At 56.0% G+C, this 27,804-nt stretch overlaps 2 protein-coding genes across 2 annotated transcripts; both read right to left on the bottom strand.

Annotated features, from left to right (window-relative positions):
* Window positions 1-517: 517 nt before the first annotated feature.
* Pde4c (phosphodiesterase 4C) lies at window positions 518-20,452 on the bottom strand. The gene is made up of 17 exons (XM_041674183.1): window positions 20,413-20,452; window positions 19,924-20,060; window positions 17,973-18,178; window positions 7,416-7,577; window positions 6,895-6,931; window positions 6,740-6,810; window positions 6,543-6,595; window positions 6,150-6,262; window positions 5,969-6,062; window positions 5,484-5,641; window positions 5,290-5,388; window positions 4,856-5,020; window positions 4,677-4,776; window positions 4,312-4,466; window positions 3,664-3,786; window positions 3,022-3,204; window positions 518-2,539 (listed from the first exon to the last, which is right to left on the bottom strand). The coding sequence occupies exons 1-17, from the start codon at window positions 20,450-20,452 to the stop codon at window positions 2,300-2,302; spliced, it is 2,136 nt and encodes a 711-aa protein (XP_041530117.1). The 3' UTR covers window positions 518-2,299.
* A 3,250-nt stretch (window positions 20,453-23,702) lies between these two features.
* LOC121462863 (chitinase 3-like) lies at window positions 23,703-27,419 on the bottom strand. The gene is made up of 4 exons (XM_041674826.1): window positions 27,270-27,419; window positions 25,374-25,751; window positions 24,385-24,545; window positions 23,703-24,283 (listed from the first exon to the last, which is right to left on the bottom strand). The coding sequence occupies exons 1-4, from the start codon at window positions 27,355-27,357 to the stop codon at window positions 24,236-24,238; spliced, it is 675 nt and encodes a 224-aa protein (XP_041530760.1). The 5' UTR covers window positions 27,358-27,419; the 3' UTR covers window positions 23,703-24,235.
* Window positions 27,420-27,804: the final 385 nt, after the last annotated feature.

The following is a 27,804-nucleotide window of genomic DNA, read 5'->3' as shown; positions in this document are numbered from 1 at the left end:
TGTGTGAGTGTGTGTGTGTGGTGAGTGTGTGTGTGAGTGTGTGTGTGTGGTGAGTGTGTGTGTGAGTGTGTGTGGTGAGTGTGTGTGTGAATGTGTGTGAGTGTGTGTGTGAGTGTGTGTGTGAGTGTGTGTGTGAGTGTGTGTGAGTGTGTGTATGAGTGTGTGTGTGAATGTGTGAGTGTGTCAGTGTGTGTGAGTGTGTGTGAAATGGAAAATGAAAGGACAGGCAGAGGGAAACAGCGTGAGTATTTTTTGTTTTTGAAGATAGGGTTTCTCTGTGTAGTCCTGGCTGTCCTGGAACTCACTCTGTAGACCAGGCTGGCTTCGAACTCAGAAATCTGTCTGTCTCTGCCACCTGAGAGCTGGGATTAAAGGCGTGAGCCACCACCGCCTAGGCTATCACATCTTTTAAGTTACATTCATTTATTTGCGGGACACAGGGGGCGGTGTCAAACGACACCCTCCGGAAGCTGGGGGGGTCAGAGGACACCCTGCGGAAGCTGGGGGGTCAGAGGACACCCTGCGGAATCTGGGGGGTCAGAGGACACCCTGTGGAATCTGGGGGGTCAGAGGAACCCTGCGGAAGCTGGGGGGTCAGAGGACACCCTGCGGAATCTGGGGGGTCAGAGGACACCCTGCGGAAGCTGGGGGGTCAGAGGACACCCTGCGGAAGCTGGTTCTCTCTTTCACCACAGAGTCCTGGGGACTGAGCTCACATCGTGGGGCTTGGGAGCAAATGTCTTGGCTTGCTGAACCTTCTTGCTGGCCCAATAATTTATTTTATTTATACTTTTGTGTGATTTCCAAATTCCCCCTCAGAGAACACATACTACTTTGTTTAACAGGAAATCTCTAAGGGTAGCCCCTAAAACATCTGGAGGAGGAAGCCTTCCATGTGTGACCCCAGAGGGCTTTCTGTACCCCCGGGGGACAAAGAGCTGGAGGCATGATGTCTACAGAGGAAGTCGCCTGCCACCCTGGGCTGCCCCCGGCTCCCTGGTCTGCCCTGCCACCCTGGCACCTTCCCAGAGGGAACAGGGAAGGGGGAAGGCCCTGTGACGCATGCCTGTCACCCCAGCCAAGCACTTGGGAGGCAGAAGCAAAAAAGTCACTTCGTTGTCCTCTGCTCATAGAGCTGGACGTCAGAACAGGCAGCAGGCGCCCTTAAAAGCCAGAAAATAACGGTAAACAGGGAAGCAGTTACACGGTAGTCATACAGTACCCAGAAGACGCCCGCGTTCAGCGCCCATTCTGTGTACGGAAGCTGTGAGAAGGCATGAGGGGTGGCTTGTGACTCAGTTTCCCTGACAAGGTCTATTCTATGTTTACAGTGCTGGAACTGAAACTAAGGTCTTCCCACACGCTAAAGCTGTACTAAGCCAGAGCCAAGCCCCCAGCCCCTCACTGGAGGATTCTAGGCAGGGGCTCCACCCCAGAGCCACGCCCCAGCTCTCTTGTACTCGCATAGTACCCTCCCCCTCCTCCTCCTGACTCTGGGGACCCACAGTTGAGTATGCTGAGACCCTCCACACTGGTTTGATCCCCAGGTTACTACAGGGGGGACCCCTACCAGCTGTATCAATGGCTGTGTGAACAAACCATAGGGAGTCGGAGGCCTGCGGGTTCTTCTCAGAGGGCCACCTGCCTCTCAGTATCCACGAAGAGTCTTGCAGTCTCTGGCGTCAGAAGACACTAGACTTCAGTGGGGGCTGCTCCCTGTCTCTATTTACAAAGGGATTCTCCCTGGGGAGAATCAGTAAAGGTCTGTGATTGGACGGTTGGAGGCCGGACACCTATTGACATCAAAGGACGCAAATAGTGATGTTGGGGCTAGGGCCACTCTGCTCACAGAGCACGTGGGACCCCAGGTTTCCATCTTCAGCGTCAAAAAGAAGCTAAACAAACAAACGGAAACCACAGAGAGCCCCAGCCCTAGCAGACCGAAGCCAACCAAAGCCGACAGAAGCGGGACAGAGAGGCAAGAGGAGGCGCCACCCAGATGCCAATCCCATTCCAGCCAAGCCTGAGGTCAGAGTGGACCCCAGCCACAGGCTTCCAAATGGAACCCAAGATTTGTCTATGTGTAAATTTCGGCTGTGCACTTTGACAGGTGAAAAGAGAAGCTGACACGGCAGAAATCACTTCAGAAGTCACCAGTATCAATAGGCGCCCAAAGGGCGTGACTGTGACTTCATGGTCCATGCTAGGCTAGCCCAAAATCTTGTCGGGTCTACCCTGTGCTCCGGGCTGGTCTTGGAGGACAGAGGCTAAGTGCTGGGTGACTCTGAGGACTGGATGCTCAGTGCTGAGCCAGTCCTTCCTCCTCCTCCTCCTCAGCCTCCTCCAGCGTTAGCTCAAACTGGAACCTGTCAGGACCACAGCGCTCTTGGCCCACGGTGTGAGTGGGGCTGCATGGTATCCGACTCTGATACCACTCTCTGTTGTCTTCCAAAGTATCCAACAGCTCCTGAGCATCAGGGTGCACCAGGTCAGCCCATGTTTCCCACAGCGGATGGGCGATGTAGTCAATGAATCCCACCTTAGGGTGACCGCAGAAGGGGCAGGTGAGTCTCAGTGAACCCCAGTATCAGCCCAGTCTCACAGTCACCTGCATGGTGTCCTCTGCCTGGACCACTCATTGCCCAACTCCTAGTGTTCCTTCAAAACCCTCTTGAGAGAACTTATTCTGGTCCAACACTCAGGAAACTGGGGCAGGCTGATCTCAAGCCAGTGAGTTCTATGCCAGGCTGTCTTCAAAACACCAAATCTAGAATCTGCCCTAGCCAGGTGATGGTGGCATATGCCTTATCCAAGCACTCGGGAGGCAGAGGCAGGCAGATCTGTGTTCAAGGCCATCCTGTCTACAGAGTGAGTTCTGGGACAGTCAGGGCTACACAGAGAATCCCTGTCCACCCAGTGGTGGAGCACAGACCCCATCAGGCAAGGACAGTCATGGGGTCACAGTCAACCAGGTCTCCCCGTCTCCCACACCCCAGCTGGGCGAAACCCCAGCACACACACCTGGGACTTCTCCACAGAGGCAGTGTGCTTGTCACACATGGGGCTGATGTCCAGGCCCAACTCGCGTTCACGGTCACCCTGCTGGAAAAACTCGGCCATGATGCGATCAGTCCACTGGCGGTAGAGCGGCAGCGGTTTGGTGGGGTTGCTGAGGTCGGCGCAGTGCACCAGGCTCTGTAGAACCTGCAGAGGGTAGGGTGGGGGCTCAAGAGGGCCTGGCCACACCCCCACCTCACTATATCCCTAAAATCAGTGCCCAGGGCATCCATCTTCCAGGTGGGAAAACTGAGGCCTGGGAGGAGTGGCTAAGACACAGGCATCACACCAGGTAGTTCCAGCAATGTAAACAGTTAGTGCTTCATAAATGCACCAATTAGAAAATGGATGTGTGTGCGTGCGTGCGTGTGTGCACACATGTGTGTGCATATATGTCTGTGCATGTATGTGTGCGTGTGCATGTGTGTGTGCGTGTGCATTTGTGCATGTGTGTGCACATGTGTGCGTGTGTGCATTTAATCCCAGCACTCAGGAGGCCGATGCAAGAAGATGGTGAGGATGGCGAGTTCCCAGGCTGCCTGGGTTACAGAGTGAGACTGTCTCAGAAACTAAAGGGGAAACTGAGGCTCTGGCCCGCTCCCACACCTGGATACGATCGGAGTAGTTGTCCAGGAGCAGGACCCCGAGGCTGGTCACTTTCTTCATCTCCACCATGGTCTTGAGCTCGGCCAGGAGGCTCATGTGTTTAGACATGTCTGTGGCCAGCACCTGGGGCACATGAAGTAGTGGATGCTGCACTTCTGAGACCTCCGTTCCTCAGTGTCCCCCGTGCAGGAGGCTGAGAAGTGCGCTGTGCGCAGCGGAGCACGGAGCAAAGCTGTGGCTGGGTTGAGAGCTGAGGCAGGATCCAATCTGGGCTCTAAAACTCTGGGGCCACCAGGGGTGTGCCCACAGACACACGCGGGGGGGGGTCACCCAGGCCAGGGACACTGGCCCCGGGACCGTCAGACCCAAGAGACACCCTGGCACAGCTGTCAGCTGAAGCCACCTTTCTGTGGGCACAGAAGTGGAGGCAGGGGGATCATGAATTCCAAAAATATAAACAATAACAAAGGAAAATCCTCGGGAGACGTACACAACAGGCGCCTAATAAAGCCTGTTGAATTTATAGAGGAGATAAGAAAGCCCGAGCCCGACTACCCACCAAGTAGGATAAAACCAAGTAGGCCAGCGTGAACCCGTGCCTATCAGCACGCTGTGCGAAAGAGGCCACGCCCCGAGCCGTGACATCACCATGTCTATGACCATCCTGCGCAGACTCAGTCTCTGCTTGGCGCTGAGGTTCCGGAAGATGTCGCAGTTTTCTGCCTGCAAGAGCTTGAAGCCCACCGCCAGGTGATGGTTCTCCAACACCGACATGTCATTGTACATCAGCGCCAGCTCCGAGTCTATGGGAACAGCCAAGGCCTCGGGACCCCACTCCACCCAAAGACAGCTGGGGTGGGGACGCCACTAGTCAACTCCTAAGGACGCGGTGAAGCCCAAACTCTAATGCCCCTTCATACAGAAAGCCATCCAAGCCCCGGACACGCCTCTGAGTCTGCGCGCTAGGGTGGCCCGGGCTGTCTTGAGCAGCTGTCTATGGTCACCTCACTCACTGGTGTTGATGAGAAACTGATTGGAGACGCCCGGGTGGTCCACGTCGTGGATAGCGCATGCAAAGATAGCCGCCAAGACTTCCAGATCTGTGAACACAGCCTGGGCAGGTCCGGGGCGTCAGGGCTGAGGGTGGCACTCTCCCCTGTGCTCACCCACTGTCCTCAGCCGGGCATGATACCTCCAGGGCAGGGGTGCCCAGCAACACGTGCACAGACTGGGCCACGTCCGCAGCATGCACACTGTTGTGGTATGCCACGTCAGCGTGGTAGTGAGCCTCCAGCGTGAGCAGGAACGTCAGCAGCGTGTCCGCCGGAATCTGGAACGTCTTGAGGAGGTCCCTTTCCTGGTGTAACACAGACTCCGCTCAGGGCCTTGGCTTTGTGCTCCAGCTCAGCTCACCCCATCCTCCTATGTCCCATAAATCTTTGTCCCCCAACACGGATCGGGAACCCGTTGTTCCGATCTAGGTCTTTTCAGGGCCAGACAGCGCTGTGCCTTGACTAAAATAGCCATTAAGCCCAGTAAATTCCTATTCGTCCTTCAACGCCCCGTTTAAACGGCCCCACTCGTGCTTCAGGGAAGAACTGAGGACCGAACGTCCCGGGGAGGCACCTGGAAGACGCTGAACATGACGGCTGTGAGCGGCCGGTTCCCGCTCAGCTCAGCCACTTTGAACACATCAAGTCCCCACTTGTTGGTGTCTTCAAGTTCCTACGAGTGACCAGGCAGCGTCAGCGGCTCCACTGTCGCTGGCTGCCCAGTGTCCAGGGAGGTAAACTGATGCCCGCAACTCTGGGGAGACCGACCTTAGCCAGCTGCGCCTCCTGATCGGTCTGGACCCCGAAGCGGGGGACGGCAGTTGTGGGGAGGCTGGAGGGGCGGGGCCCGCGCAGGGCACTGATCCGGGACATGGGCCGCGTGTCCTCGGTGGGCAGCCTGGGAAGCTCCACCTCCGCCGGCTGGTCTGCAGGGGGCGGGTGGCTCACTCTCACCGCTGCTGAGCCTGCCATGCTCAAGTTCTGGTTCTAACCGGATCCCAGGCCCACCTGTTCCCTCGGTCAGCAGCTCATCAGTAGGCTTCCTTTGTGACTTGAGTCACACGTTCCCCAAACTCCTACTCATGCTTCAGAACGCTACCTGCCATGTCCTGTCCTCCCGAAAGTGTCCCTGTTCATCACTTTCCTTCGGCCCTGACCAACTAACTGTGTTGGGTGAGATCTCCGTCTCCTCTATAGAAGGGTTATAATGGTGTCTGCTTGTCCTCCCTTAGGAGGTTGCCCAGGCGGCTCACCCAGGAAGGTCTGGGAGATGTACTCCGACACCTGGTTCCCTGAGCGGCTGGTTTCCGACAGATGGGTCAACTCGCGGTTGAGCATGCGCTTGAACTGTGGAGCAGGAAGGGTGGCAGGGAGGAGGCGATCAGGGAGGAGGATGAGCAGGGAGGGGGATGAGCAGGGCTGCTGGGTCCTCACCTTGTTGGACGCCATCTCTCCCACCGAACGCCGCGTCTGCAGTGTCTCCAACTGCTCCAGGCACCAGTCCATCTCCTCCAGCGTCTCCTGCGCCAGCTGCAGCCCAGCGTCCTCTGGAGGCCAGGCTGGTCAGGGAGGGACCCCCGGTGGAGAGACTGTGCCACTCCACCTCCGCACCCCAACCCTTGGAGCCCCGGGGCCACAGTTCCACAGCTCCCGCGAGTGCTGTGAGACCCAGACAAGCCCACAGTCCTCTCTAGCCTGTAACGTGGGCGGGAGAATGGCAGGGAACAGACTCGGACTCCGCATAAAGGTGGGTTTAGGGGGAAGCCGGCTTATGATGAGCCGAGAGACTCCAACAGCTGCCCTCGGGGTGGAAGTGAGGGTGCATACCTGTGGGGGCGGCCAGCTGGCTGCTACACGGAGGGGTCCCCAAGAGTGGCTGCCTGCGCAGACAGGGACGTCAGAGAGGGCCCATCTCTCCAGGCTCTCCAGACCCATCCAAACCCCCATTCTCCCCACCCCCGCACCTCAAGCACCCAAAGCACCCCACACCTTCAGGTCCTGTCCCTCCGCCACACTCTCAGTACCTGGTGGCGCTGCCTGGGTTATGGGCAAGGGTGGCCACGTTGTTGCGGACCGTTCTGAGACTGGTCAGAACCTGTGGTAAGCAAGGTGCTCAGCTGTAAGAGGCCACCCAGGTCCCCCTGCGTGTTCGTGGCTAGAGGGCAATGGGGACACCCACCTGTGCGAAGGGCGTGACAATCATGTCTTCTCCATGTCTGCAGGAAGGCCACCAGTGAGGACATCCGCTGGCTTCAGAGAGCCCCCCTCTAAAGATTCCTGACTCGGGCCTTCAGGTTCTGGCTCTCCCAGAGAAAACTATAACCTCTCCAACCAATCCCCAGCATATTATCCACATCTAAAATGGGGAAACTGAGTCCTAATGACAGTAGGGGTCTAAGAGTCAGGACAGAAGTAACTGTTTCCCTTCTCGTCACAGCTACTAGGGAGCTCAAATAAAAGTATTTGTCCGTCTCGAAAATTAAAAAAAAAATAAAAGTATTTGTGAGCTGCAGCTGATTGACCTTACTGTTCACGGATTAATGTACCACGCTGCCCCCAACAAACCATTGGTATTCGCTATATGCTGGATGTTAACAGTAAACACTCTGGGAAACTCCTATTTCAAACCTCCAAAACCTCACTTGGAGGTTCCTGGGAAGAACTTGCCAAGAATTTTCTAAAAGGAGGAAGGGGCCTCACAGATCACTGGCCACCGAGGAGTTCCGGGACACAGCCTTCGATGAAGGCTCATGGTCACTGTCGGAGCGGTACAGGAAGGACTCGCGCCGCTGGCCTTGCTGGCCAGGGGGCTGGAGGTCCAAGGGGCCTCTGCAGCTCGCGAGCCCATTTTCCAGGTCGAAGCTGAAGGCAGGAACAGAGAGGTAACGTCAGGGAGCAGAGGCGTCGGTCCACTGTGGCACCCTCCCTGGAGCCCCGCACCCGCCCACCAGCAACGATGGGACAACTGAGGCGAGTCTAAGCGAGCCCAGGGCGAACGGCCCCGCCCACCGGGCCCTGCCCACCCGCCGGCCCCGCCCCCTGCCGAGGCCTCCAGCTTCTGCAAGCCCCGGCCCCCGAGGTCGGGGTCGGTCTGTGCTCCTCTTCGTGGGGTTAGATGTCAGAAGGGGTGTGGGGTGCGGGAGAGCCGGCTCAGCCGTTAAGAACTCGGGCTGCTCTGCACAGGACTGGGGTTCGCTTCCCACATGATGGCTCACAACTGTGACTCCATCCTCAGGAGACCCGACGCCCTCTTCTGGCTTCCCACGCACGTGGTACTCACACACATTCAGCCGAAACACTCATAAAATACATAAACGTTTAAAAAGAGGTGTGTGTGGCAGAAACGGGGAGCATCAGGGAGGTGGCGACCTTGGGATGTGGTCACGGGATCGTCCGCGGTGACCCAAAGGTCATTCCGTCAGGATCCTGGCCAGTTGGCCAGATGACCTCGGCTCCATTCATCCGACGAGGTTTGGACGAGTTCGGGTGGATTCGTGCATCCTCGGTCCAGTCCGGCCTCGCTTAGCTGCCGTCCTTTCCGCCAGATTCCCTCGGGGGTGGGGGGGTTCAGGGCACCGCACAGTCAGGTTTCGTGACGCCACGATGGGCGGGGCTCCGTCAGTCTTCAGTGTCTCCAGGCCCAGGGCGCCCCGGGGTCCCCATGAGCTCCCCAAGCTCGCCATCCCAATGCCTGAGGATGGAAAACCCTTTCCCAGTCCCACCCTGGGACGACTGAAAAAATAGAGGCAGGGGCAACTGCAGGGTGCTGGGTTCGAATCCACCCTTTGGACGCCGAGGGTTAAGGACTGGCTTGCGATTCCTTGGGGCTGAGAAGCTGATTTTGTTTCTGCTCTAAACTTAGCCGAGGTTGGCGGGGTCAGGCGACAGTTCCATGACGCGAACAGCACCTCGCCGGTCTGTGTTCTGACTGTGGGAACGGCACCGGCGGGTAGGCCAGATGGGTAAACTGAGGCACCGACCCGCGTTCAGGTCCAACCTGCTGAGGACCTGCCATCGGTCCTCAGGCTCACTTTTGGGTACCAGACAGGCCACTCCCTTCACATCCTAGAGACGGTTGGTTGCTCGTGGTCCGGAACAGGACCGCTCCTCCCCCAGATCACACACCTCCCAGCTGTCACTAAATGGCTGTGTGACCTGGGTGCGGGACCACCCGTCTCTGGTGCAGCACTCAGCCGGCAAGCAGTCCCCGCGAAATTAATGCACAGGCCTGGTGACAACGCACCCCGAGTCTCCTTGACTCTGAGTAAATAAATGCGCAGCCCACGAGATCACAACTCCTTAGCACAGGCCGGGATTCGAACCCGGAAAGGAACCTGGGAACTTCATCCCTGCCTCAGAAGCCCCCATCCGACCTCCAGCCCCGACCCCCACGAGATCTATCAGCGTCCCGTGTGGTCGCCGAGGGCTGGGACTTCGGTTCGGCGCCCCCCATTCCCCTTGCGCCCTAGGTCGGCCGGGTCGGGACACAAGTGGGTTGGTCCCCTCAGCGTGCGTCGAAGCGGTAAATGGAGCGGACAGAGACAGACAGACAGACAGGCACCAACTGAGAGAGAGGCAGAGGCAGGGCAGAGAGGAGGGACGCGGGCGAATCGACGCCTGAGCCCAACGTGGTGGCTGCCGCTGCTTCTGCTTGTCCCCCCAACTCCTTGTCCCGGACGCTCGGACGCTCGCCTCACCAAAGCGGATGGGCCACTGTGAAGCGGCGCTGCAGGCGGATACTCTGGTTCATCAGCAACTTCCTGAAGAGCGCGGGGGAGCCGCGTGGGGACCCCCGGGGGGAGCCAGGCGCCGCGGGGCCCTGCTTGGTGGGGCTGAGGCAGGACCCGGGAATCAGGGCCTTTTTAGATGCTCCGGGGTGGAGCCGAGGACAGAGCAGAGGGCCAGGCCCCGCCCATCGCTATGCGTCTCCCTCCGTGGCCTCTGGGGGAAACTGAGGCACAGCATACCCGCGACTCTACTCTCTAAGTCTATTTTAATTATATATTTATTTGTTTTATTTAATGGATTATTTGTTTATTTATTTTATTTTTTTAGACAGGGCCTCAGGTAGCCCAAGCTGACTTTGAACTCACTCTGCAGCCCAGGCAGATTGCAAACTCATACCAATCCTCGTGCCTCAGCCTCCCGAGTGCTGGAAAGATATATGTATGTGAGCAAGCCCTGGTTAAGGGTTGGTGCCGGTGTCGGTCTGAAAGTCTCTCAGAGTAACACCTGGCATTCCATCGCTGTGACACCCGCGGAATTCAAGTGCACCCCGACTTTAAAGAGAGACCCTGTCTCAAAAAAGTCATGTGGGAGATGGGAGGATGTCCCTCATAGGAGAGAAATCCCTGAGGTAGGGTCGTCACAGCCCACAGTGATCCAGAGAGATGGGAGGATGTCCCCTCATAGGGAGAGAAATCCCTGAGGTAGGGTCGCCACAGCCCACAGTGATCCAGATCAATTCGTGGGTTAGGACGCCCCAGAGATCGAAACAGGAATGACAAATCCTTTGCCAGGTGGGGGAAACTGAGGCACTGTGCAAGGCACCGAGCTTCCCCGGACGGCGAGCGGCAGCGCTGCAGTGAAGCTCCAGCCCCCAGGTCCTTGCATGACCCCATCGGCTCTGACAATCCCCAGGCCCCGCGTCTGGACCATTTCAATAGCTAGGCTGTGTCTCCCTGACAAACATCCGCCGGCAGGGCCTTCTGCCAGGGCTGCTCCAGATGTCCCCACCCCACCAGCAGAAGGTGGGTCCCATGGTCCGGGAAACAGGATCTGTGCAGTCTCCAGAAGTCACAGGGTCTAGTCGCAATTGACAAAAGGGGAAACTGAGGCTCACTCACGTCACAGGCAAAGGAAAGACCAGGAATGCCCAACGGGCAGGTTGAGGTGGGAGACATGCCCTGCAGCCCAGGCCTTGCCCTGCATGTCCCCAGAAAGGTGACACCCAGGCTTCCAGTCACCCTCGGGGGATCTAAGGTCCATGGATTTGGAGCAAGACTTCAGTGGGGACCTAAGTGACCACGGCTGGAGCTGAGATATGTCCACTGTACAGACGAGTCACACAGCCACCTGGGGGGCTCAGACGCCAAGCCAGGAGGTCCTCCCAACCCGCCAATCCCCAACCTGACACCTGCTGGGAACAGACTTCAGAGTCGGTGATGAGAAAGTGGCTGCCGGACCACAGCTAATTATGGCCATTCTCTAGGGAGCAGAGGTCACCAGGCAGGGTCCAGGAAGTCCTGACATCACTCCAGGCCTGAGGAAAGATCACTGTGGTCCCAGAGGGATTCAGTTCCACCCTCAAAATCATGGAAAATAGAAAGTGAAGACAATAATGTGATTTTTGTAGTGCCAAAATGCTGGCAGGGGTGGAGAGGATGGGTCACTTGGCAGCATGAGTTCACAGTAGCCTAGGTCAGTGGATGCTCGTGTCTGAGCCTCTTCCAGCCTAGCGTTATTTTATTAATGGCTGTACTATGACTGCTTCATTCAGTCAAATTTGTGTTTCATTAATGGCTCCAACAGTCATGTGTTATTAGCATCTTTTAATACAGAGAAATGTCCACAGAGTAGAAGCCACAAAAACTGGACTGGACATTCAAAGTCTGGCACCCATGAGCTTCTAGGGCTTCAGTCCAGCTAGGCCACAACCCTCATCCTGGCCTGTACCTACATTGCTGTGTGACCTCAGGGAGCACCCAGAAGTCTCTGGTCACCCCATGGCCTTCATTGCTTTCTATTTGAATCCTCTTTCCCCCAGGAGAGCTCTTTTCTGTTACCAGGAGGCCCAGAGACAGGGCGGAGCCACCTGTCCGCCAGGGCCTCCTATGGCCTCCGTCCACCTCAGCTGGAATCATCTCTGCAGCCAGACTCTGCCGGGTCCTCTCTGCCGCCTGGGCTCCAGCCTCTCCTCCATCTGCTGCCCCAGGTCTGCCTTGCTTTCAGCCATACCCTCGATGGTAGGTATTAGGAAAGCTCCTCCCCAGCTCTCGGGGCAGGGCACCCCTTCCCCTGCTCCACACCACCTCACGTCCTCCATCTTCCTGACCGACTCCCACCCCGGGACTCCCACAAAGCCACCTGAGTGGCCATCTTTATAGGTTCTCAAGTCACACCTGGTAAACAGAAGGTGCTTCGTAAATACTTTCTGAACAAGGTGTCCTGACCTACCTACACCTGCTCCATCCACGGCTGGTGTGAGGAGGCTCAGCCTAGGAGTCAGAACATCCGTCTCCAGCCCTGAGCTTGACTTCCGTGGGGTGAAGCAGGGGAGATACGTGGGGTCTCCCCTCCCCACATCAGAGGAGGCCCAAAGGAAATGTGTTTGTTCTTTCTTGAAAATGGAAAATCATGAGTCACTGGAGAGGGTGGGGCAGGCTCTGCAGGGTCAACTGGGGGCACAGACCCAGTCTTCTGCGCTGAAGGACCCAGGGTGCTCCAGGCAGGTTGCAGGCTGTGATGCTGGGTGGCCCAGGAGCACAACGGTGCCCAGAGGGGAAGTGATGTGGCCTAGGTTCCCTTGGCTGAGCTTTATCTTGGGAGCTCATTCTGTCCAAAGGCCTCTCCCCAGACTCACCAAGGACTCGGTGACTGCCTGGCCCTGGGGACACAGCCACAGTTGGAAACACCCATACACAGACACACACTGTCCTCCGGGGACACTGCCGTGCCCCAGTGGAGTCTCTTATCCCATATGTCTTGTTCTAGAAGTAGGAGTCCATGAGCTTCACTCTGTTCCTTTCCCTTCTTAGACAGGGTTTCCCATAGCCCAGGCTGGCCTCACACTGGCTATGCAGCTGTAGATGGTGGTCCTCCAGCTAGGAGTGCGCGGAGGGCAGGTGTGGGAACCCAGGGCTGCCAGTGTGGCAGGTGAGCAAGCTGCCAACGCAGCCACAGCCTCGGGTCCTCCTCCTTTCATTTCGTAATTTATTCTTGCTTTGTTTTTCAAAACAGGGTTTCTCTGCGTAGCCCCAGCTGTCCTGGAACTCACTCTATAGCCCAGGCTGGCCTCAGACTCAGGGAGATCCGCCTGCTTCTGCCTCTCAAATGCTGGGATTAAAGTTGTGTGCCACTACGCCTGACTATAGTTTATTCTTAATACTTTAAAAATTAGATGGGGTTTAATATCAGATTGCCACGGGGGACACTGCTGAACCATCTCTCCAGGTCCACCTCCACTCTCCTGCTTTTCTAAAACAAGGTCTTCCTATGTAGTCCAGGCTGCCCTGGAACTCTGTAGACCAGGCTGGCGTCCACTCAGTGATCTGCCTGCTTCTCTACATCTGGAGTGCTGGGATTAAAGGTATGAGACTCCCCCTACCATATAGCTCCCTAATCCTTCTTAAGTGTAAGGACTGTGTTCTGGCCCGCAAGGATGGGGACAAGCAGCAAGCCATGGTGAACTGCTTCCCAGCACCATGGTTTGGGTTCTGTCTTTCCTTAGCAGCCTAAGGGCCACCTGGACGCCGAGAGGAGTTTGCAAGGCCTCCTGAACACTTGTGAACATTCTAAAGCAGCCCCCTCCGCTGAAGCCTGGCAGAGGACTGGCTAGGACAGCCCCACCTAGCTGCTGACACACCAATGCCGCCCAAAACGAAACTCAGCCCATACATAACTGCGGTGATACACTTGAGTGGGGACCAATAAAGACACAGACGACTGGAGCCTGGCAGCGGACCATCGCCTGCGGTGGGCCACTGTTCAGACTGTCACCTGCAGGTGCCACAGAACACCGGGGGCCCATGGCACGGGGCACCCTGAGTCACTCAACCAAGGCCACTTCGCTTAGACACAGCTTTTCCTCCAAAGTGCACTTCTAATACCAAAGGCTTCCCATGTAGTCCGCAGGAGTAGCCCGGACCCTTCTGCACCATGCCAGCCCAGCAGCAGGTGCTCAGCCCTGCCCATCCCCTCCTTCAGAAGACACTGGACCCACAGTCCTCCAGACTCGGCTTCATCACCTCCAGGCCGCGCCCCTGCCCCGCCTGCCGAGGAGCCCGGACACTCCACCGCTAGTAGGCGCTGCTCAGCTCAGACCCGGTTCACTGGCCCAGCCCACAAACCTCAGGTCCCGCCCCTGCCGTACCTCTGGAGAGATCAGGATTCTTCTACACCCAACCAAGGCACACCTCTCCACACCCTCGGGACTCAACAACACCCTCAACCCGCAGTCCTCTGCAGACCACGCCCACTTACACCCCGCCCCATCTCTTCCAGTGTCCTTTCCCCTCGACCGACCCTGCCTTCCTAAAGACCAGGACCTTCCCTCACCCAACGCGTCCCTCCCCCACTCTGACACCCTGCCCTTCCCAACACCGACTACGCCCACCCAGGCAGGCGCCACCCATCCCCTCCAGGCTCCGCCTACTTTCTAATAGCAGCTAGGCTGCTTGATTCCCGCCCCCAAGCAAACCGTGACACGTGACACGTGTTAGTTTCGCCAACTAGCTCCAGGCCCCTCCCCGACAATAGATGTCAGCTCTTTAACAGGTCCTGCCCCTTGTCCCGCCATCTCAGTTAGGCTCCGCCCTCCCACCTACCGGCGGTGGAAGGAGTTGGGCCACGAGCGCCAGGACTTCAGGAGCATAGACCACTCGGTGGGCTCCGGGTCCGAGTGGAAGCGCCGCCGGATGCGGATGGGGCGCCGTGGCTGCCTCCACAAATGCTTCGGGGGCCGTGGGACTCCTGCGCGGCTGACACCCAGGGTCTCCATGCGTGGCCCCCCAAAACCAAGGAAAGGAAAGAGAGACCGTGGGTGGCCCCGGGAGGGGCTGTGTCCAGAGCCGGGATCCCACCCCAAGAAGCCTCCCTCTCCGCGGTGCTGAAGCCAGGCAGGAAAGATCACAGGACTCAGATCTGAAGCTACCCCCACTGGTCACGGAAGCTCCTGGCCTCTTGAGCAAGAAGCCTCCACTCAGGGTCCGTTCCCTGGAGACACACCGCAGGCTCGTCAGCATACTCAGAGAGGCAGGCTTGCAGGTCCAGCCCCAGCCATCGGAAGAGGGGTCCCAGGAAGACGGCAAAATTGGAGGTACCTCCACCCCCCTACACACACACACACACACCGCCCAGACGTGTGCACACAAGATCACAGGCCAGAGATCCCAGGCACTAAAGGCAGAGGCCAGAGGGGAAGCCAGTGCTAAGAACTCTAAGCGTGTCCCCACCCTGGAGTTAAAGAGTTAGATGAAGACCCACCTTGCCTGCGCTCTCAGGGCAGCCAGCAGGACATGGCAGACACCCGGGTCTTTATAGCCCCACGGTACCCAGATCCTCGACAGGACACGAGATCTCATTGGTCCCAAGACACCCCAGGGCTCCACCTTGCAACCAGGATTCCTGCCTGGTGTTAGCCTCCCATTCCCACTCACCACCCCTCCTAGTCTCAGGGGGAATTGCCCGGAGAGTGGCGGAGAGCAGCGAGGACAGTTCCCACCCTAATAACAGAAGTGTAAGTGTGTAGGCAGCACATTGGGCTGAGTGTGGAGCAGGAGATGGCCAGGGCAGTGCCATGCCTCAGGCCTGAGGGAGTCTCCCGAGGGCACTGTGCTGGGAAGGAACTGGCAGGAACAGGCCTCGGGAGCTGTTATGAGAGGATGTGACATGGAAACCATCTCCAGCTCTGCTCCTTCCCCAGACCCAAGACACAGGGAGCCAGCCAGGAGGTGCAGTCTATGCAGGCACTTACCACAAAGACTGAGAACCTGACCTTGGTCCCTGAGACCCACATGGTGAAAGAAAGACAATCTCTGCCGTGCTGTGCTCTCTCTCTCCCTCTCTCTCTGTCTCTCTGTCTCTCTCAAATAAAATTCCTTTGAGGAATTGTGTGCCAGGTGTTCTGTAGGCTTGAGGGAATACTCTCTCTCTCTCTCTTTCTTTCTCTCTCTCCCTCTCTCTTCCCCCCTCCTCCCTCCTTCTTTCTCTCTCCTTTGGTTGAGTTTTGGTGCGTGGTTGGAATGAGAATGGTTGGTCTTCATGGGGATCCCATGCTTGAGTGCTTGGTCCCCAGCTGGTGGAGTTTCTTGGGAAGGATTAGGAGGATTAGAAGGATTAGGTGAAGTTGCTTGGGAAGGATTAGGAGGTGTGGCCTTGGAGGAGCTAAATCACTGAAATAAGCTTTGAGATTTCAAAAGCCCAGGCCAACCTGGCATGGTGGTGCATGCCTTAGTCCCAGGACTTGGGAGGCAGAGGCAGATGGATTTTTGTGAGTTCAAGACCAGACTGTTCTGCAGAGAGTTTCAGGAAAGCCAGGGCAACGTAGTGAGACAACTGTCTCACAAAAGAAACAAACAAAAAGCCCAGGCCAGGCACAGCCTTTATCTGTTAGCCTCCTGCTTGAGGATCAGATGTATGCTCTCAGCTACTGCCCCAGCACTAGGCCTGCCTGCCAGCTGCCACTGTGCTCCCCACCATGATGGTGCTCCTTACTGTGATGGCTGTAGACTACCCTAGACTATAAACCAGATAATAAATGTTTTCTTTTCTGAGTCACCTCAGTCATGGTGTCTCTACACAGCAACAGAACAGTGACTGAGACAGTATCTCACTTTCTAGCTCAGGCTGGTCTAGAACTCACTATATAGACCAGGCTGGCCTCAGACTCACAGAGATCCTCTTGCCTCTGCTTCGTGGTGATGGGATTAAAGCCATGCACCTCCTGGAGGTTTTTTTGTTTTTTGTTTTTTTTTTTTTAGTTTTTCGAGACAGGGTTTCTCTGTAGCTTTGGAGCCTGTCCTGGCTCTTGTAGCTCTTGTAGACCAGGCTGGCCTCGAACTCACAGAGATCCGCCTGCCTCTGCCTCCCAAGTGCCGGGACTAAAGGTGTGCGCCACCACCGCACGGCGACTCCTGAAGGTTTTGACCGTCACTTGGTCCCTCAGTCTCCCATCCCATCCCAGGTAACAGTGCTAAGTTGCTCTTGGGAAGTGGGGGGTTAAGCATGATTCCCATGCCCCTTGGCCTCACTGCAAAGATGAAAACAGATATTACATGTGACCACAGAGCTCTCAAAGCCACCGTGACACTCCCACCTTCACTGGGGGCCACCATGATAGGCCATACACGGGTGCCCCCACCCAGACTCTGTTGAGCCCAATCCTGGGTCTGTTTCCACCCCAGCCTGAATGCCAGTTCTACCCAGCAGCCCCTGAAGTGAGGCTGACCTTGTACTCTTGATTCTCCTGCCTCCACTCCCCTCCCAAATGTCATCACACCTGGTTTAAGTTATAGCCCTTTATCATCCAAAATCTAGCCCCAGGCCTACAGCACTTTGTCCTGGCTAGTCCTATGTCATCTTGACATGATCTGAAGTCAACAGAGAGGAGGAACCCTCAGCTGAGAAAGAGCCCCCATAAGAGCTGACTGTAGGCAAGCCTGCGGGGCATTTTCCTAACAGGTGGCTGGTGGGGAGGAACCAGCCGAGTGAGCCAGGAGGAACAAGCCAGCAAGCATCTCCCTCCATGGCCTCTGCATCAGCTCCTTCCATTTGAGTTCCTGTCCTGACTTCCTTTGATGAGGAACAGTGATGTGGAAGTGTAAGCCAAATATACCCTTTCCCCCCAGGTTACTTTTGGTCATGGTGTTCCTCACAACAATAAAACCCTAATTAAGAAGGGCTCTAAATTTTTAAATAAAAAGTGGCATTTGTCTATTGATGTCACTTCTGGGGCAGTAGGCACACATGCATGCTGTAGCTCACATGAATAAGTCAGAGGGCAAGTTGTGAGAGTTGGCTCTCTCCCTTCCACTGTGTGAGTCTTAGGGATCAAACTCAGATTGTCAGGCTTGTAGGTCAGCACCTTTACCCACTGAGCCATCTTTGCCGGCCCAGAGATTCTTTTATTTATTTATTTTTTAAGACTGTAGGCCAAACTGGACAGGACTCACCATTTTCCTGCTCAGTCTCTCAAGACCTGAGCAACAATGCCCACCTGGTTTGGAGATTTTTAAAAATACTAATATGGTCAAACTGGTGCCAATTGTTGTAGCACCCCCTCCCCAGGTCTTGGGGTGTCCATCCCCTGCCTACGTCCCTGGGCCCTTCCAGAAAAACTGATTTGGCAGCTTCTGCTCCACCGGCTAGGTAAGTCTTTCTCTGGCACTGTCTAGACAGCCGTGGCCAACCTGAGTATGGCCGCCTCTTTCCCAGCCCAGAGTGTCCCCGGAACAATGTGGGCATTCACCTCCTGTCCCAAGCTAACCATGAGGGCTTAGGCAGCACACTCTGCCTCCTTGGGCACAACTGGCTCCTCACCTGCTCTGAGTTGGGCCCTGGCTTCTCTCGATCCCTCGAGTTCCGATGGTGAAAACCACATGGGCATCAGACTCTGCCTCCCCTGAGGACGTGAGGGGGCTGGACAGAGGGGGCAGCAGCAGGGTCCCTGAGAAAGGTCTCCGGATCATACCTCCATCTAGGGCGCTGGCGGGGGCTGTTCCAGAATCCACGGGCTCCTGGACTCGCTGGGGAGGCAATGAGATGTCATGAGCAAGACCCTGTGCCGGTTTATTTCCAGGGGACCCTGAGCTTCACAGAACTCTCCCCAGAACCAGCACCCAGATTCCCTGAGCTCAGTGTGTGTGTGTGTGTGTGTGTGTGTGGTGGTGGTGGTGGTGGTGGTGGTGGTGGTGGTGGTGGTGGTTTTATTGCATTTAATTTTTATCAGTTTATTTGTGGGGAGCTTACCCCTTACACAGTCCACAGATAGAGGTCAGAGGACAAATATCAAGAGCTGGTTCTATCCTTTCAGCCTGTGGCCCCCTGGAACTGAACTGCAGGCAGGCATCTCCTCAATCCTACACTTCAAAACAAAACAAAGCAAAACAAGAAGCTTTTGTGGCGCTAGGACCACAACCTGTCCCTCACTCATGGTCACTGGATGCTGAGATTTGAACGCAGGGTTATGGGAGCCACGAGCTGGGCACACTCCATTTCTGGGACTCAGGATGGCAGGGAGCTGTCCAGTGCTGACCGCAGCGGGCCTTCCGGGAAGGGTGCGGTCGGTGGGGACCAGGCGGCGACTCAGTCCTCTGCTGCTCTTTCCTGAGTAAAGTGGGGAAACTGAGGCCTGACACGCAGCCTCGGCCAGAGCAGGCCCACGGGTGGGGAAGGGCGAGAACAGACAGCGGCTGAGCCTGGTGGTCAGCTGAGCTGTGGTCTGGGCGCAGGACAAGGCTCCTCCCCGCTTTGGACCGTCCGGGTCACACCGGCCGAACTGAGCCTCTCTCTACTTTACGCCCCGATCTCACCATTATAGAGAGCCTTCCCCATTTTCAGCAGAAGGCCTGGGGGCGAGGCCCGGGAAAAGTCGGGGTGGGTCTCAGGGACGGAGCTGGGCGGGGCTCAGAGAAAAGTCGGGGGCGGAGCCCAGGGGAGTGGGGGGAGCTTGGGACGGGGCCCAGGGAAAGTACGGGGAGGGTCTCAGAGATAAGTCCAGGCTGGGGCTCAGGGAAGGGCCTTGGTGTTAGGAATATTTCCTAAACGAGCTCTCTGACGACGCAAAAATTCCCAACCAAGCCAAATCAAAACAAGCAGAATTAAGAAATATCCAGGTTTAATGGGAGATCTGCGCTCTCGGGTGGCCCCGAGGGGGAAACGGGAAGCGACCCCCGGGAGGAAGAAAGGGGGACCACGTGTTTTTCTTTTGGGGGATCACCTAAATACCCTGGGGAGTGGTCCTGACCCCTCCCTGGGGGTGGCCTGCTGGGATTTGAAGTCCAGACCAGGTGGCTGAGATAGATGCCAGGGACCGGGGCCTAGGCTCCCAACCTAACACTTGGGACGGGGCTCAGGTTCTGTATTTTATTCTGGAAGTACTATTTGGGGATTTTTTGTGCCGTCCAGAGCCTTGTATACACTAGACACGCAACGCCCCCTAGGGTGCTCCTTGGCGGGTGTGGCTGCTTTGGTCACGCACTCTCCGGGTTGCTGGGAATGGAGTCAGAGCTGGGAGCGTGCTCACCCGAGCTCCTGGTTTAGAGATGGAGATGGTGAGAGGAAGCGTGGATTCAAGTGTGATCAGGGCTTTTGGACGAGTGAGAACTCCTTCGCCAATCTTAGGAGAGACCTGAGTCAGGCAGCACCGAGCAGACCTGGGCTGGCAGAGCTTCAGGAAACGTGTGAGCCCTGCTGTTGGAGGGGCCTGGCCAGAGGTCCGGTCCTCAGCCGCAAGGGGAAAACAGTCAGGGAGTTTCTAAGAAGTGCTGACCAGGTCTAACCCAGCTACTGGAGGGGTGAGGCCAGAGGCAGAGGCTGCTGGGTCTAGGTAGGAAGCAGCCTGGGGCGGGGAGCAGCCTGGGCTGGGGAGCAGCCACGGGTAGGGAGCAGCCTGGGGTGGGAAGCAGCCTGGGGTTGGAACAGGCTCAGGTGAGAACAGCCTGGGGAGGGAACAGGCTAAGGTTGGAACAGGCTTAGGTGAGAACAACAGCCTGGAGTGGGAACAGGCTCAGGTGGGAACAGCCTGGGGAGGGAACAGCCTGGGTTGAACTTGTCATCTGAGTCCCTGTGTGCTGGAGATTCACCCTGAGCCTGTTGCTTCCTTATTCCTAACCTTCCCAGGATTTTCAGCCCCAGTAGAAAATCCACACCCTCCCCATGGCTCCCAAAGCCCTGTGTCCTCATCTCCTTCCCAGGGCCTGCTCCTGCCCCCCCCCGCCCCGCCCCCGCGGCTCACTGTCCTCCCCCCCCTCAGCCTCACCTCCCCCAGTCCCGCCCCCGCGGCTCATTCCATCCCCCATCCCCCCACACACACACCCGCCCCCGCGGCTCACTCTCTCCCAGCCCCGCCCCCGCGGCTCACTCTTCCCCAGCCTCACCTCCGCCTCACTTACTGCCCTCTCCTCCAGGAACCCCCTCCCTAGTTCTTCCAGTTCTCTCCAGGTCACACACAGTCCCCTCCTTAAGGCATGCCCAGGTATTCATACTATTTTCCCTTTCTTCCGTCTCTCCCTCCCTCCCTCCCTTTCTCCTTCCTTTCTCTTGTTTTCTTTTTCTTTCTTTCTTGGGCAGAGTCTCAAGCAAGCAGTGCACACTTGTCATCCCAGTCCTAGGGACACTGAGGCAGGAGCATTACCATGAGTTCCCAGACAGCCTGGACTGCATAGTGAGATCATGTCCAAATTTAAAAAAAAAAAATGTTTAAGCCATACGCACACACTTTTGAGAGGGGGCTGTTGCTTGTTGTTTTTTGAAACAGGGTTTCTCTGCATAGCCCTGGCTGTCCTACAACTAGCTCTGTAGACCAGGCTGGCCTCAAACTCAGAGATCTGCCTGTCTCTGTTTGCCTTCTGAGTGCTGGGAAAAAAGTGTGTGCCACCATTGCCCAGCAATCCCAACATTTCCAGAGGCAGGTGAATCTCTATGAGTTTGAGGCTAGCCTGGTATACATAATGAGACCCTAACTCATTTTTTTATTTTAATTTTAAGATTGTTTCAATTTGAAAAATGTGGGTCAGTGCAACTAAGGCGCTTGCCACCAAGGCGACGACCTGAGTTCAATCCCTGGGGCCCACACACAGAGAGGAGAGAACCGGCTCCCACAGATTGCCCCCTGACCTCCACAGCACACACCATGGCACCCCACCACCACCACACCCTAAATAATTGTGATTTTTTTTTTATTTTATTTTTTTGGTTTTTCGAGACAGGGTTTCTCTGTGGCTTTGGAGCCTGTCCTGGAACTAGCTCTTCTAGACCAGGCTGGCCTCAAACTCACAGAGATCCGCCTGCCTCTGCCTCCCAAGTGCTGGGATTAAAGGCGTGCGCCACCATTGCCCGGCAATAATTGTGATGTTTTAAAGAGGCTGAGCATGGTGGCATGAGATGCCACCCCAGAGGGGAAGAAGCAAGCAGATGTTGGTGAATTTGAGGTTAGCCTGGTCTACACAGCAAGTACGCTGGAAGAGCCTGTCTCAAAAATAAATAGATAATTTAGCTAACGTCAAAGGCTATCTGGCCAGCATCTGGCCAGCCTTTCAGACTCTTGGGGCTGCCTGCCCTTCTGAGTTCCACAGAAAATCTTCCTGTCTTCCCTCCAGCTCTCCCTGAGAAGTTAACTACAGCCTATGATCTCAGTGCCTCAGTGCAGGAGGTAGAGGCACAGAGACCAGGAGGTCAAGGTCATCTTTGGTTACATTGAAAGTCTGAGGCTAGCCTGGGCAACAAGAGACCCTGTCTCACTGGGGAAATACACACACACACACAAATGAACAGTAAATCTAAAACAATGAAGGTGGTTCTGGAAAGATGGCTCAGTGGTTAAGAGCACTGGCCTCTCTTCTACAGGACGGTGTTCTGTTCCCAGCACCACATGTAGGCTCACACCATCTGTAAACTCCCACTTCAGAGGATCTAACGCCCTCTCCTGTCCTCAGGAGGCACTGCGGCAGGACCCCTATACACATGAAATAAAAAAACAAAAACAAATGAAAACTATCTTGCATTCGGGCTGTGGGTTTGGTTCAGTGGCTCCCCAGAATCCCGGGTAGTCCCCGGCTCCATGAGCTCATGGAGCAACTCTGAGCCTTCCAGAGCAGGAACCTCAGATCCCGGTTCCCCCATGAGCCCAGACCAACCAAGGCTCTCACCTCGGCCAGCAGGAAGGACGGTGCATGCCACTCTGCCTCATGATGTAGGTTTCTCTAGACGGGGGAGGGGTCAGTAAGACCCTAAAGCCACACCGGCATGGGCAGCCAGGCAACACTGCCTGGAGAGATTGTGCAGACATCCAGCCTTCCCCTCGGCACCCTTCCCGGACAGCCCTAGGGGCTAGAAACCCTGGTGCCAGGTCAGCTTCCCCAGATAGAAGACTCTGTCACACTGACACGGATCTGGTACTCACCGCAAGCTGCCCTTGTGAGGAACTGTGGCACGTGTGTTCTGTGACTGCCTCAGGAGCAGAGGACAGACCTGTCCCAGTAGACCCAAGCTGAGCCAGGTGGCACACTCAGGATTGGAGGAGGGGGTAGGGCAGGGTGACCACAAGGGCCGGAAGTTGTGTGAGCACCCACGTGTGACCAAGTGTGTGACCCCGGGAAGCAGAGACAGAGTTGGAGGGAGGCGTGGTGAGTGGCCAGGCAGAAGGTTGATGGAGGATGGAAATAGCCCAGAGTCGGCATTTCAGAGGTGCCAATCAAGGCCCTCAAGGCTCTGGGAGAACTGTTCCGCTCTGCTGTGCTGCTCTGGACAGCTAGCGACTTCTCAGGACAAACTTTATCCACAAGCTAGAGCTGCAGTTGGAAGTGGGGAACCCAGAGAGCTGGGGCTGGAAGAGGGACTGTGGCCGGGGCAAAGGGGAACCCAAGGTCACTTTGATCTGTGGCTCTGAACCAAGTTAATATTTCACCCTAGCCTCCCGCAGACTGGCCATTAGGTCTCCCTCCAGCTACTCCAGCAGTCGTCAGTGAGCAGCCTATCTGGTGAGGGTCGGGGACTTTTCTTCCTTATGCTGATTAAGGACCTCACCCACAGCACAAGGGCAGGCCCTAAATCTTCTGCCAAAGACACCAGTGGTGTGTTGGAAAAGCTGGCTGCCTGGAGGTCCCCACCACGAGCTGGAGCCCCTGCTGCGGTCTGTTGGCACCTCCTGCCCCAAGAGGCTTGAGGCTTGCTGTTAACTTCATCTTCTTCCAACCATCAGGAGCCCCTCCTCCCTTCACAGCTACACAAGCCTTGTGCTCTTCAATGTTAAACAAGTCCGTGTGTCTCCTACCACAGGGCCTTTGCTAGAGCTGTGTGAGCATCTTAAAGTGATGTGGGTTTGTGGCTTTCCCCAGTCTGCTTCCCATTAGGTTTAGGTCATCTATGTCCTTAGAGAGTGGCCACACAAGGATGCCTTCTGCCCTGCGGTCCCATCTAAGTGCTCCCCCACCCTCCAGCCATCACCCCCAGGAGCGCAGACACAGGGTCACCTGTGGGACTATGGCCTACGGTGCATAGGAGCTAATTACTATTGGTCGTGTGGATGCATGGCCCAGGAAGCATGTATGAACACTAAGGACTTTATTTAGTTTATATTTATTTTTTAAATGTGTTCTGCCTGCATGTATGCCTGTGTATCTATCACCGGCGAGTCTGGTGACCGCAGAGGCTGAAAGGGTGTCAGATCCCCGGAACTAGAGTCATCGGTAGTTGTGAGCTGCCATGTGGGTGCTGGGAACCCTGCTCCTCTGCACAAGCAGTCAGTGCTCCTAACCACTGAGCCATCTCTCCAGCTCCCCAATTTTTTCTTTTATTAAGACAGAGACTCATGTAGCCCAGGCTGGCCTCAAACCCCCTATGTAGCTAGACTTGAACATCTGACCCTGCTGTCTCTACCTCCCAAGTGCTGGGTATACCCATCACCCCTGGATTGACTTGATCTTTGAGTTGAGGACTAGATGTGTGGGCCAAACTGTCCTGAAATTCCTGGACCCAAGCCATTCTCCTGCCGCAGGCTCCTCCCCAGGTCAGTGCAGTGGGGACTTTCCCAGCCACTGCTTTTCCCAGGTGTTATCCCCACCCCATCTCCAGGCCTCTGAGAGTCAGGACTGTAGGTGGTCAGCAAATGGCAGCCTCTGGCTCACACTGCCCTAGAAGAGGAACAGGCATGGGTTAGCATTGAGCAGCACAAGGCTTTACTGAGGTGAATGTCTAATGAGAAGCCACCCAACCCCGAGGGCGCCTGTCTCACCATGGATACTGTGTCCAGATTCTGAAAAGCTGCTGCTTCTCGGTTACAGTGTCTCACAGCAGTGAGCACAGAGCCCACCAGCAAGACAGACACAAGCAGACAGACAGCGATCACCACACCCGGGTTCCTATGTGCTGTGGGGATCCACAGGCTGTCTGCATCTGGAGAGAGGAAAGGGTCAGCCCTGGCCAAAGCCACACCCCCAGTCCCTCGCTGGGGGATTCCTGGTGGGGGCTCCACTCCTGAGGTACACTCCAGGGCCTGTGCTATTACTTTATAAATAAATATATAATTTCATGTGGGGTGTTCTTTTTCATTTGTTTTTCCTTTCTTTCTTTCTTTTCTTTCTTTCTTTCTCTTTTTTGAGACAGGATTTCTCTGTGTAACAGTCCTGGCTGTCCTAGAACTAGCTCTTATAGATCAGGCTGGCCTCAAACTCACTGAGATCCTCCTGTCTCTGTCTCCCAAGTGTTGGGATTAAAGGCACACACCATCTCCATCTGGCTTGTTTTTCTTTTTTTTAAGATGGGACCCACCATGTGGCCCAGGTTGATCTCAAACTTGAGGTAATCCTTCTGCCGCCTTCTCCTGGTATTAGGAATACAGGACTGGGCCACCGCAGGCAGCTACAACTAGATAGTGCAACCTATCTTTCTTGCAAATAGCTGTGACCTCAGGAGCCAGCACACACTAGTGAGTTAATAAGGGCACAAACGGGCTGAAGAGATGGCTCAGAGGTCCAGAGTCCTGAGTTCCATTCCCAGAAATCACATGGTGGCTCACAACCATCTGTAATGAGATCTGGTGCCCTCTTCTGGCCTGCAGGCATACATGGAGGGAGAACACTGAATACTATGAACAGAAGGGTTGAAGTGGACCCACACACTCCCAGGTCTGTGTCGCCCCCTGATGACTGGTGCCAGAACTGCAGCCAGGTTCCAGTCCTGTCCCCCATGTGGGGCGCCCCCCCCTCCCCGCCTTCCACTCACCCTGGCTGGGGCTGGACACAGTAGGTGAACCCTGTGGAAGCAAGCTTGTGAATTGGGATATGGTGGTCGGCTCAGAACCTGGGGAGCCAGAGCTGGGGAGAGAGGCTGTTTCTGGTTCTGGGGAGGCTGAGCCTGAGTTTGCTCCTGTGGAGCTGGAGCTGGAGTCTGGATTGGATGTCACTTTCAGACTCAGGGAGATGGAGGAGACAGATGTGGTCTCTGGACTTGAGGTGGAGGAGACAGATGTGGACTCTGGACTTGAGGTGGAGGAGACAGATGTGAACTCTGGACTTGAGGTGAAGGAGACAGTCGTGGACTCTGGACTTGTGGCAAGTGATTCTGCTCTTTCTGTTTCCCAGAAAACTGAAAAGGCAACACCTGGGGGGGAGGGGGAATGGAGGTAGGCGGGGCAGTGGTGGCGCACACCTTTAACCTCAGCACTGGGGAGGCAGAGACAGGCAGATCTCTGTGAGTTCAAGGCCAGCCTGGTCTACAGAGCAAGTTCCAGGACAGGCTCCAAAGCTACAGAGAAACCCTGCCTCAAAAAAAAAAAAAAAAAAAAAAAAAAAACCAACCCAAACCAAAAAACAAGGAGAGGTGTTTAGGGTAGCGGGGGGGGGGGGGGGGGGTGGGAGGGTGGTCTGCTCATGGTTTGATCTCAGTCCTGCTCAGCTTGTGAAAGCCTTTTTTTTTTTTTGGTTTGCTCTGCCTGATGCTCAGATCTGGGCTGGAGTGCCACCTGTTAGGAGGCAGGCACTGACTGTGACTCCCGCTTTACAGAAGAGGGAAACTGAGTCTCAGCTCGATTCCTCAGGAGAAGGTACCACCCCATCCAGGTTTCTAGAGCTTTGAGAACTGAGGAACTCTGATCTATACTAGGATTTGAATTCTGCCCCAAATGCTGGCCACAAACTCTACCATTGAGACACACCCCAGCCCCTGCCAATCAGCTCTTTAACCCACACACTGTGTCTGGAGGAGTTCAGAGACCGTGGAAAGAGTTCCTGATCCACCCTCTACTCTATGACTTCCTTCCCAGATCCAGGTGGCTCCAACCGGGTATACAGGGTACAAGGTCACTCATGGTGGCTTTGCCCCTCCCATGCCCTTTCTTCCCACGATGGATGATCACTGTTTCCTCCTAGCCTCACCCCACACAGTAGATATGAGGAAATAAGGTCTCTGTGCTGCCCTGAGTGCAGGGAGCAGCGCTGAGCTGAGTCCTCCCACTCCTCAGTCTCCCTGGCCGAAAAGCATCTAGGAGTGTGAGTCGCCGTTGGGAAATCTCTGGGAGAGTGAAGTTGGCTCAAGCCCCATAGCCGACCCCAATCCAAACTGGAACTCTGAAGGAAACTAAGGTCCTGGGTGAACTGAAGAAACCAGAGAGTTTAGAGGGGCGGCAAACACCGAGCCTATTAAGTACCTAGCACTGAGCAGGTCTCACGGTTTACTTGAAAGTAACACACAGAGTAGGGCTGTTCTGGGCAGTGTGCCTGGCATCGGACTTTCCCTCAGTCTCCAAAATGGAAGTCTGGCGGGTGCCAATCCCTGTTAATCGACCCTAATAAGGTCGTCCACAGGTTGGAGCCAGCTCGGCTTCCAAAGATAAATGTGGCACTTTTGGAAATGAAACCATCACCTACAATAAACTCAGCCGTCTCGGGGGTAGCTGTGGGGCCACTGACTTCTAGTTGAAGCCCGATCCCTTGCCCTTCCCACTACCTGGGATGGGGGGGGCGTCCTCACTGAAGTGTCAGGGAGGTCACTGGCCTGTGTCCCAGCTCAGATGCCCCTCAGGGGTGGGTACCAACCCTGCTGGTGTCTGGGAGGGTCCGAGCCCTGTGCCCCCAGCCCCGCTGTCTCCCGGAGTCACGCCATTTTCCTCCACCAGCTTACCTGTGACTACAAGGACGACAGAAGAGTCTCTGGGTCTCACTAGGAGCAGCACGGCCAGCGCCAGCGGCAGTAGCCCGGAACCCGCCATTCCCGCCGAGCACCCAGGCTGCAGGTGCGCGGCCAGGTGGTAGATCGCCCGCGCGCCCCCTACCGGCGAGAACGGGGTGCGCAGGGCGCTGGGCTCCCTTCCCACCTTCCCTGTCCCCAGCCACTCTGGGACGGCCCTTCTACGGTCGCCCCAAACCTGAGCTGAAAACCCTTGTCTCTGGCTGCCAGGATCCTCCAGACTGGGGCTGAGGATGCCTCTGTCTCTCTCCGGCTCACCTCACCAGTGGATACAACTAGAACCTTCTAGCGGTTTCAGAAGGAGGTACTCTCAAGAGGAAGCCTAAGTGGGTTGGGCCTGGCCAGGCATGTTTTCACTGTTTGGTTGTTGATCTTTGTTTTTCAGATATGGTCTCACCATATATCCCAGGCTGGCCGAAAACTCCTGAGTCTCCTGTCCCCACCACTGGTGCTGAGGTGACAAGCGTGT

This window comes from Microtus oregoni, unplaced genomic scaffold (genome assembly GCF_018167655.1).
Source record: "Microtus oregoni isolate MIOR12 unplaced genomic scaffold, Mior012 000025F_ref0000491, whole genome shotgun sequence".
NCBI lineage: Eukaryota > Metazoa > Chordata > Mammalia > Rodentia > Cricetidae > Microtus > Microtus oregoni.
This window is presented reverse-complemented; position numbering and strand designations above follow the sequence as displayed.

Bases quoted from the DNA above. Each gene is read 5' to 3' on its own strand.
- LOC121462863 (XM_041674826.1), bottom strand. From the start codon at position 27,357: ATGGCGGGTTCCGGGCTACTGCCGCTGGCGCTGGCCGTGCTGCTCCTA. The intron at 24,546-25,373 runs GTGAGTGGAAGG...TCCTCTCTCCAG, and splicing joins TGTGTCCAGCCCCAGCCAGG to ATGCAGACAGCCTGTGGATC. The intron at 24,284-24,384 runs GTGAGACAGGCG...TTCCTCTTCTAG, and splicing joins ATCTGGACACAGTATCCATG to GGCAGTGTGAGCCAGAGGCT.
- Pde4c (XM_041674183.1), bottom strand. From the start codon at position 20,452: ATGGGGGATGGAATGAGCCGCGGGGGCGGGACTGGGGGAG. The intron at 18,179-19,923 runs GTCAGCACTTCT...TTGCCTCCCCAG, and splicing joins CAGTAGCTGGGTTAGACCTG to CGAGTCCAGGAGCCCGTGGA. The intron at 7,578-17,972 runs GTGAGGAGCCAG...TCCTGCCTTCAG, and splicing joins CAGGGCCCAACTCAGAGCAG to CTTCGACCTGGAAAATGGGC.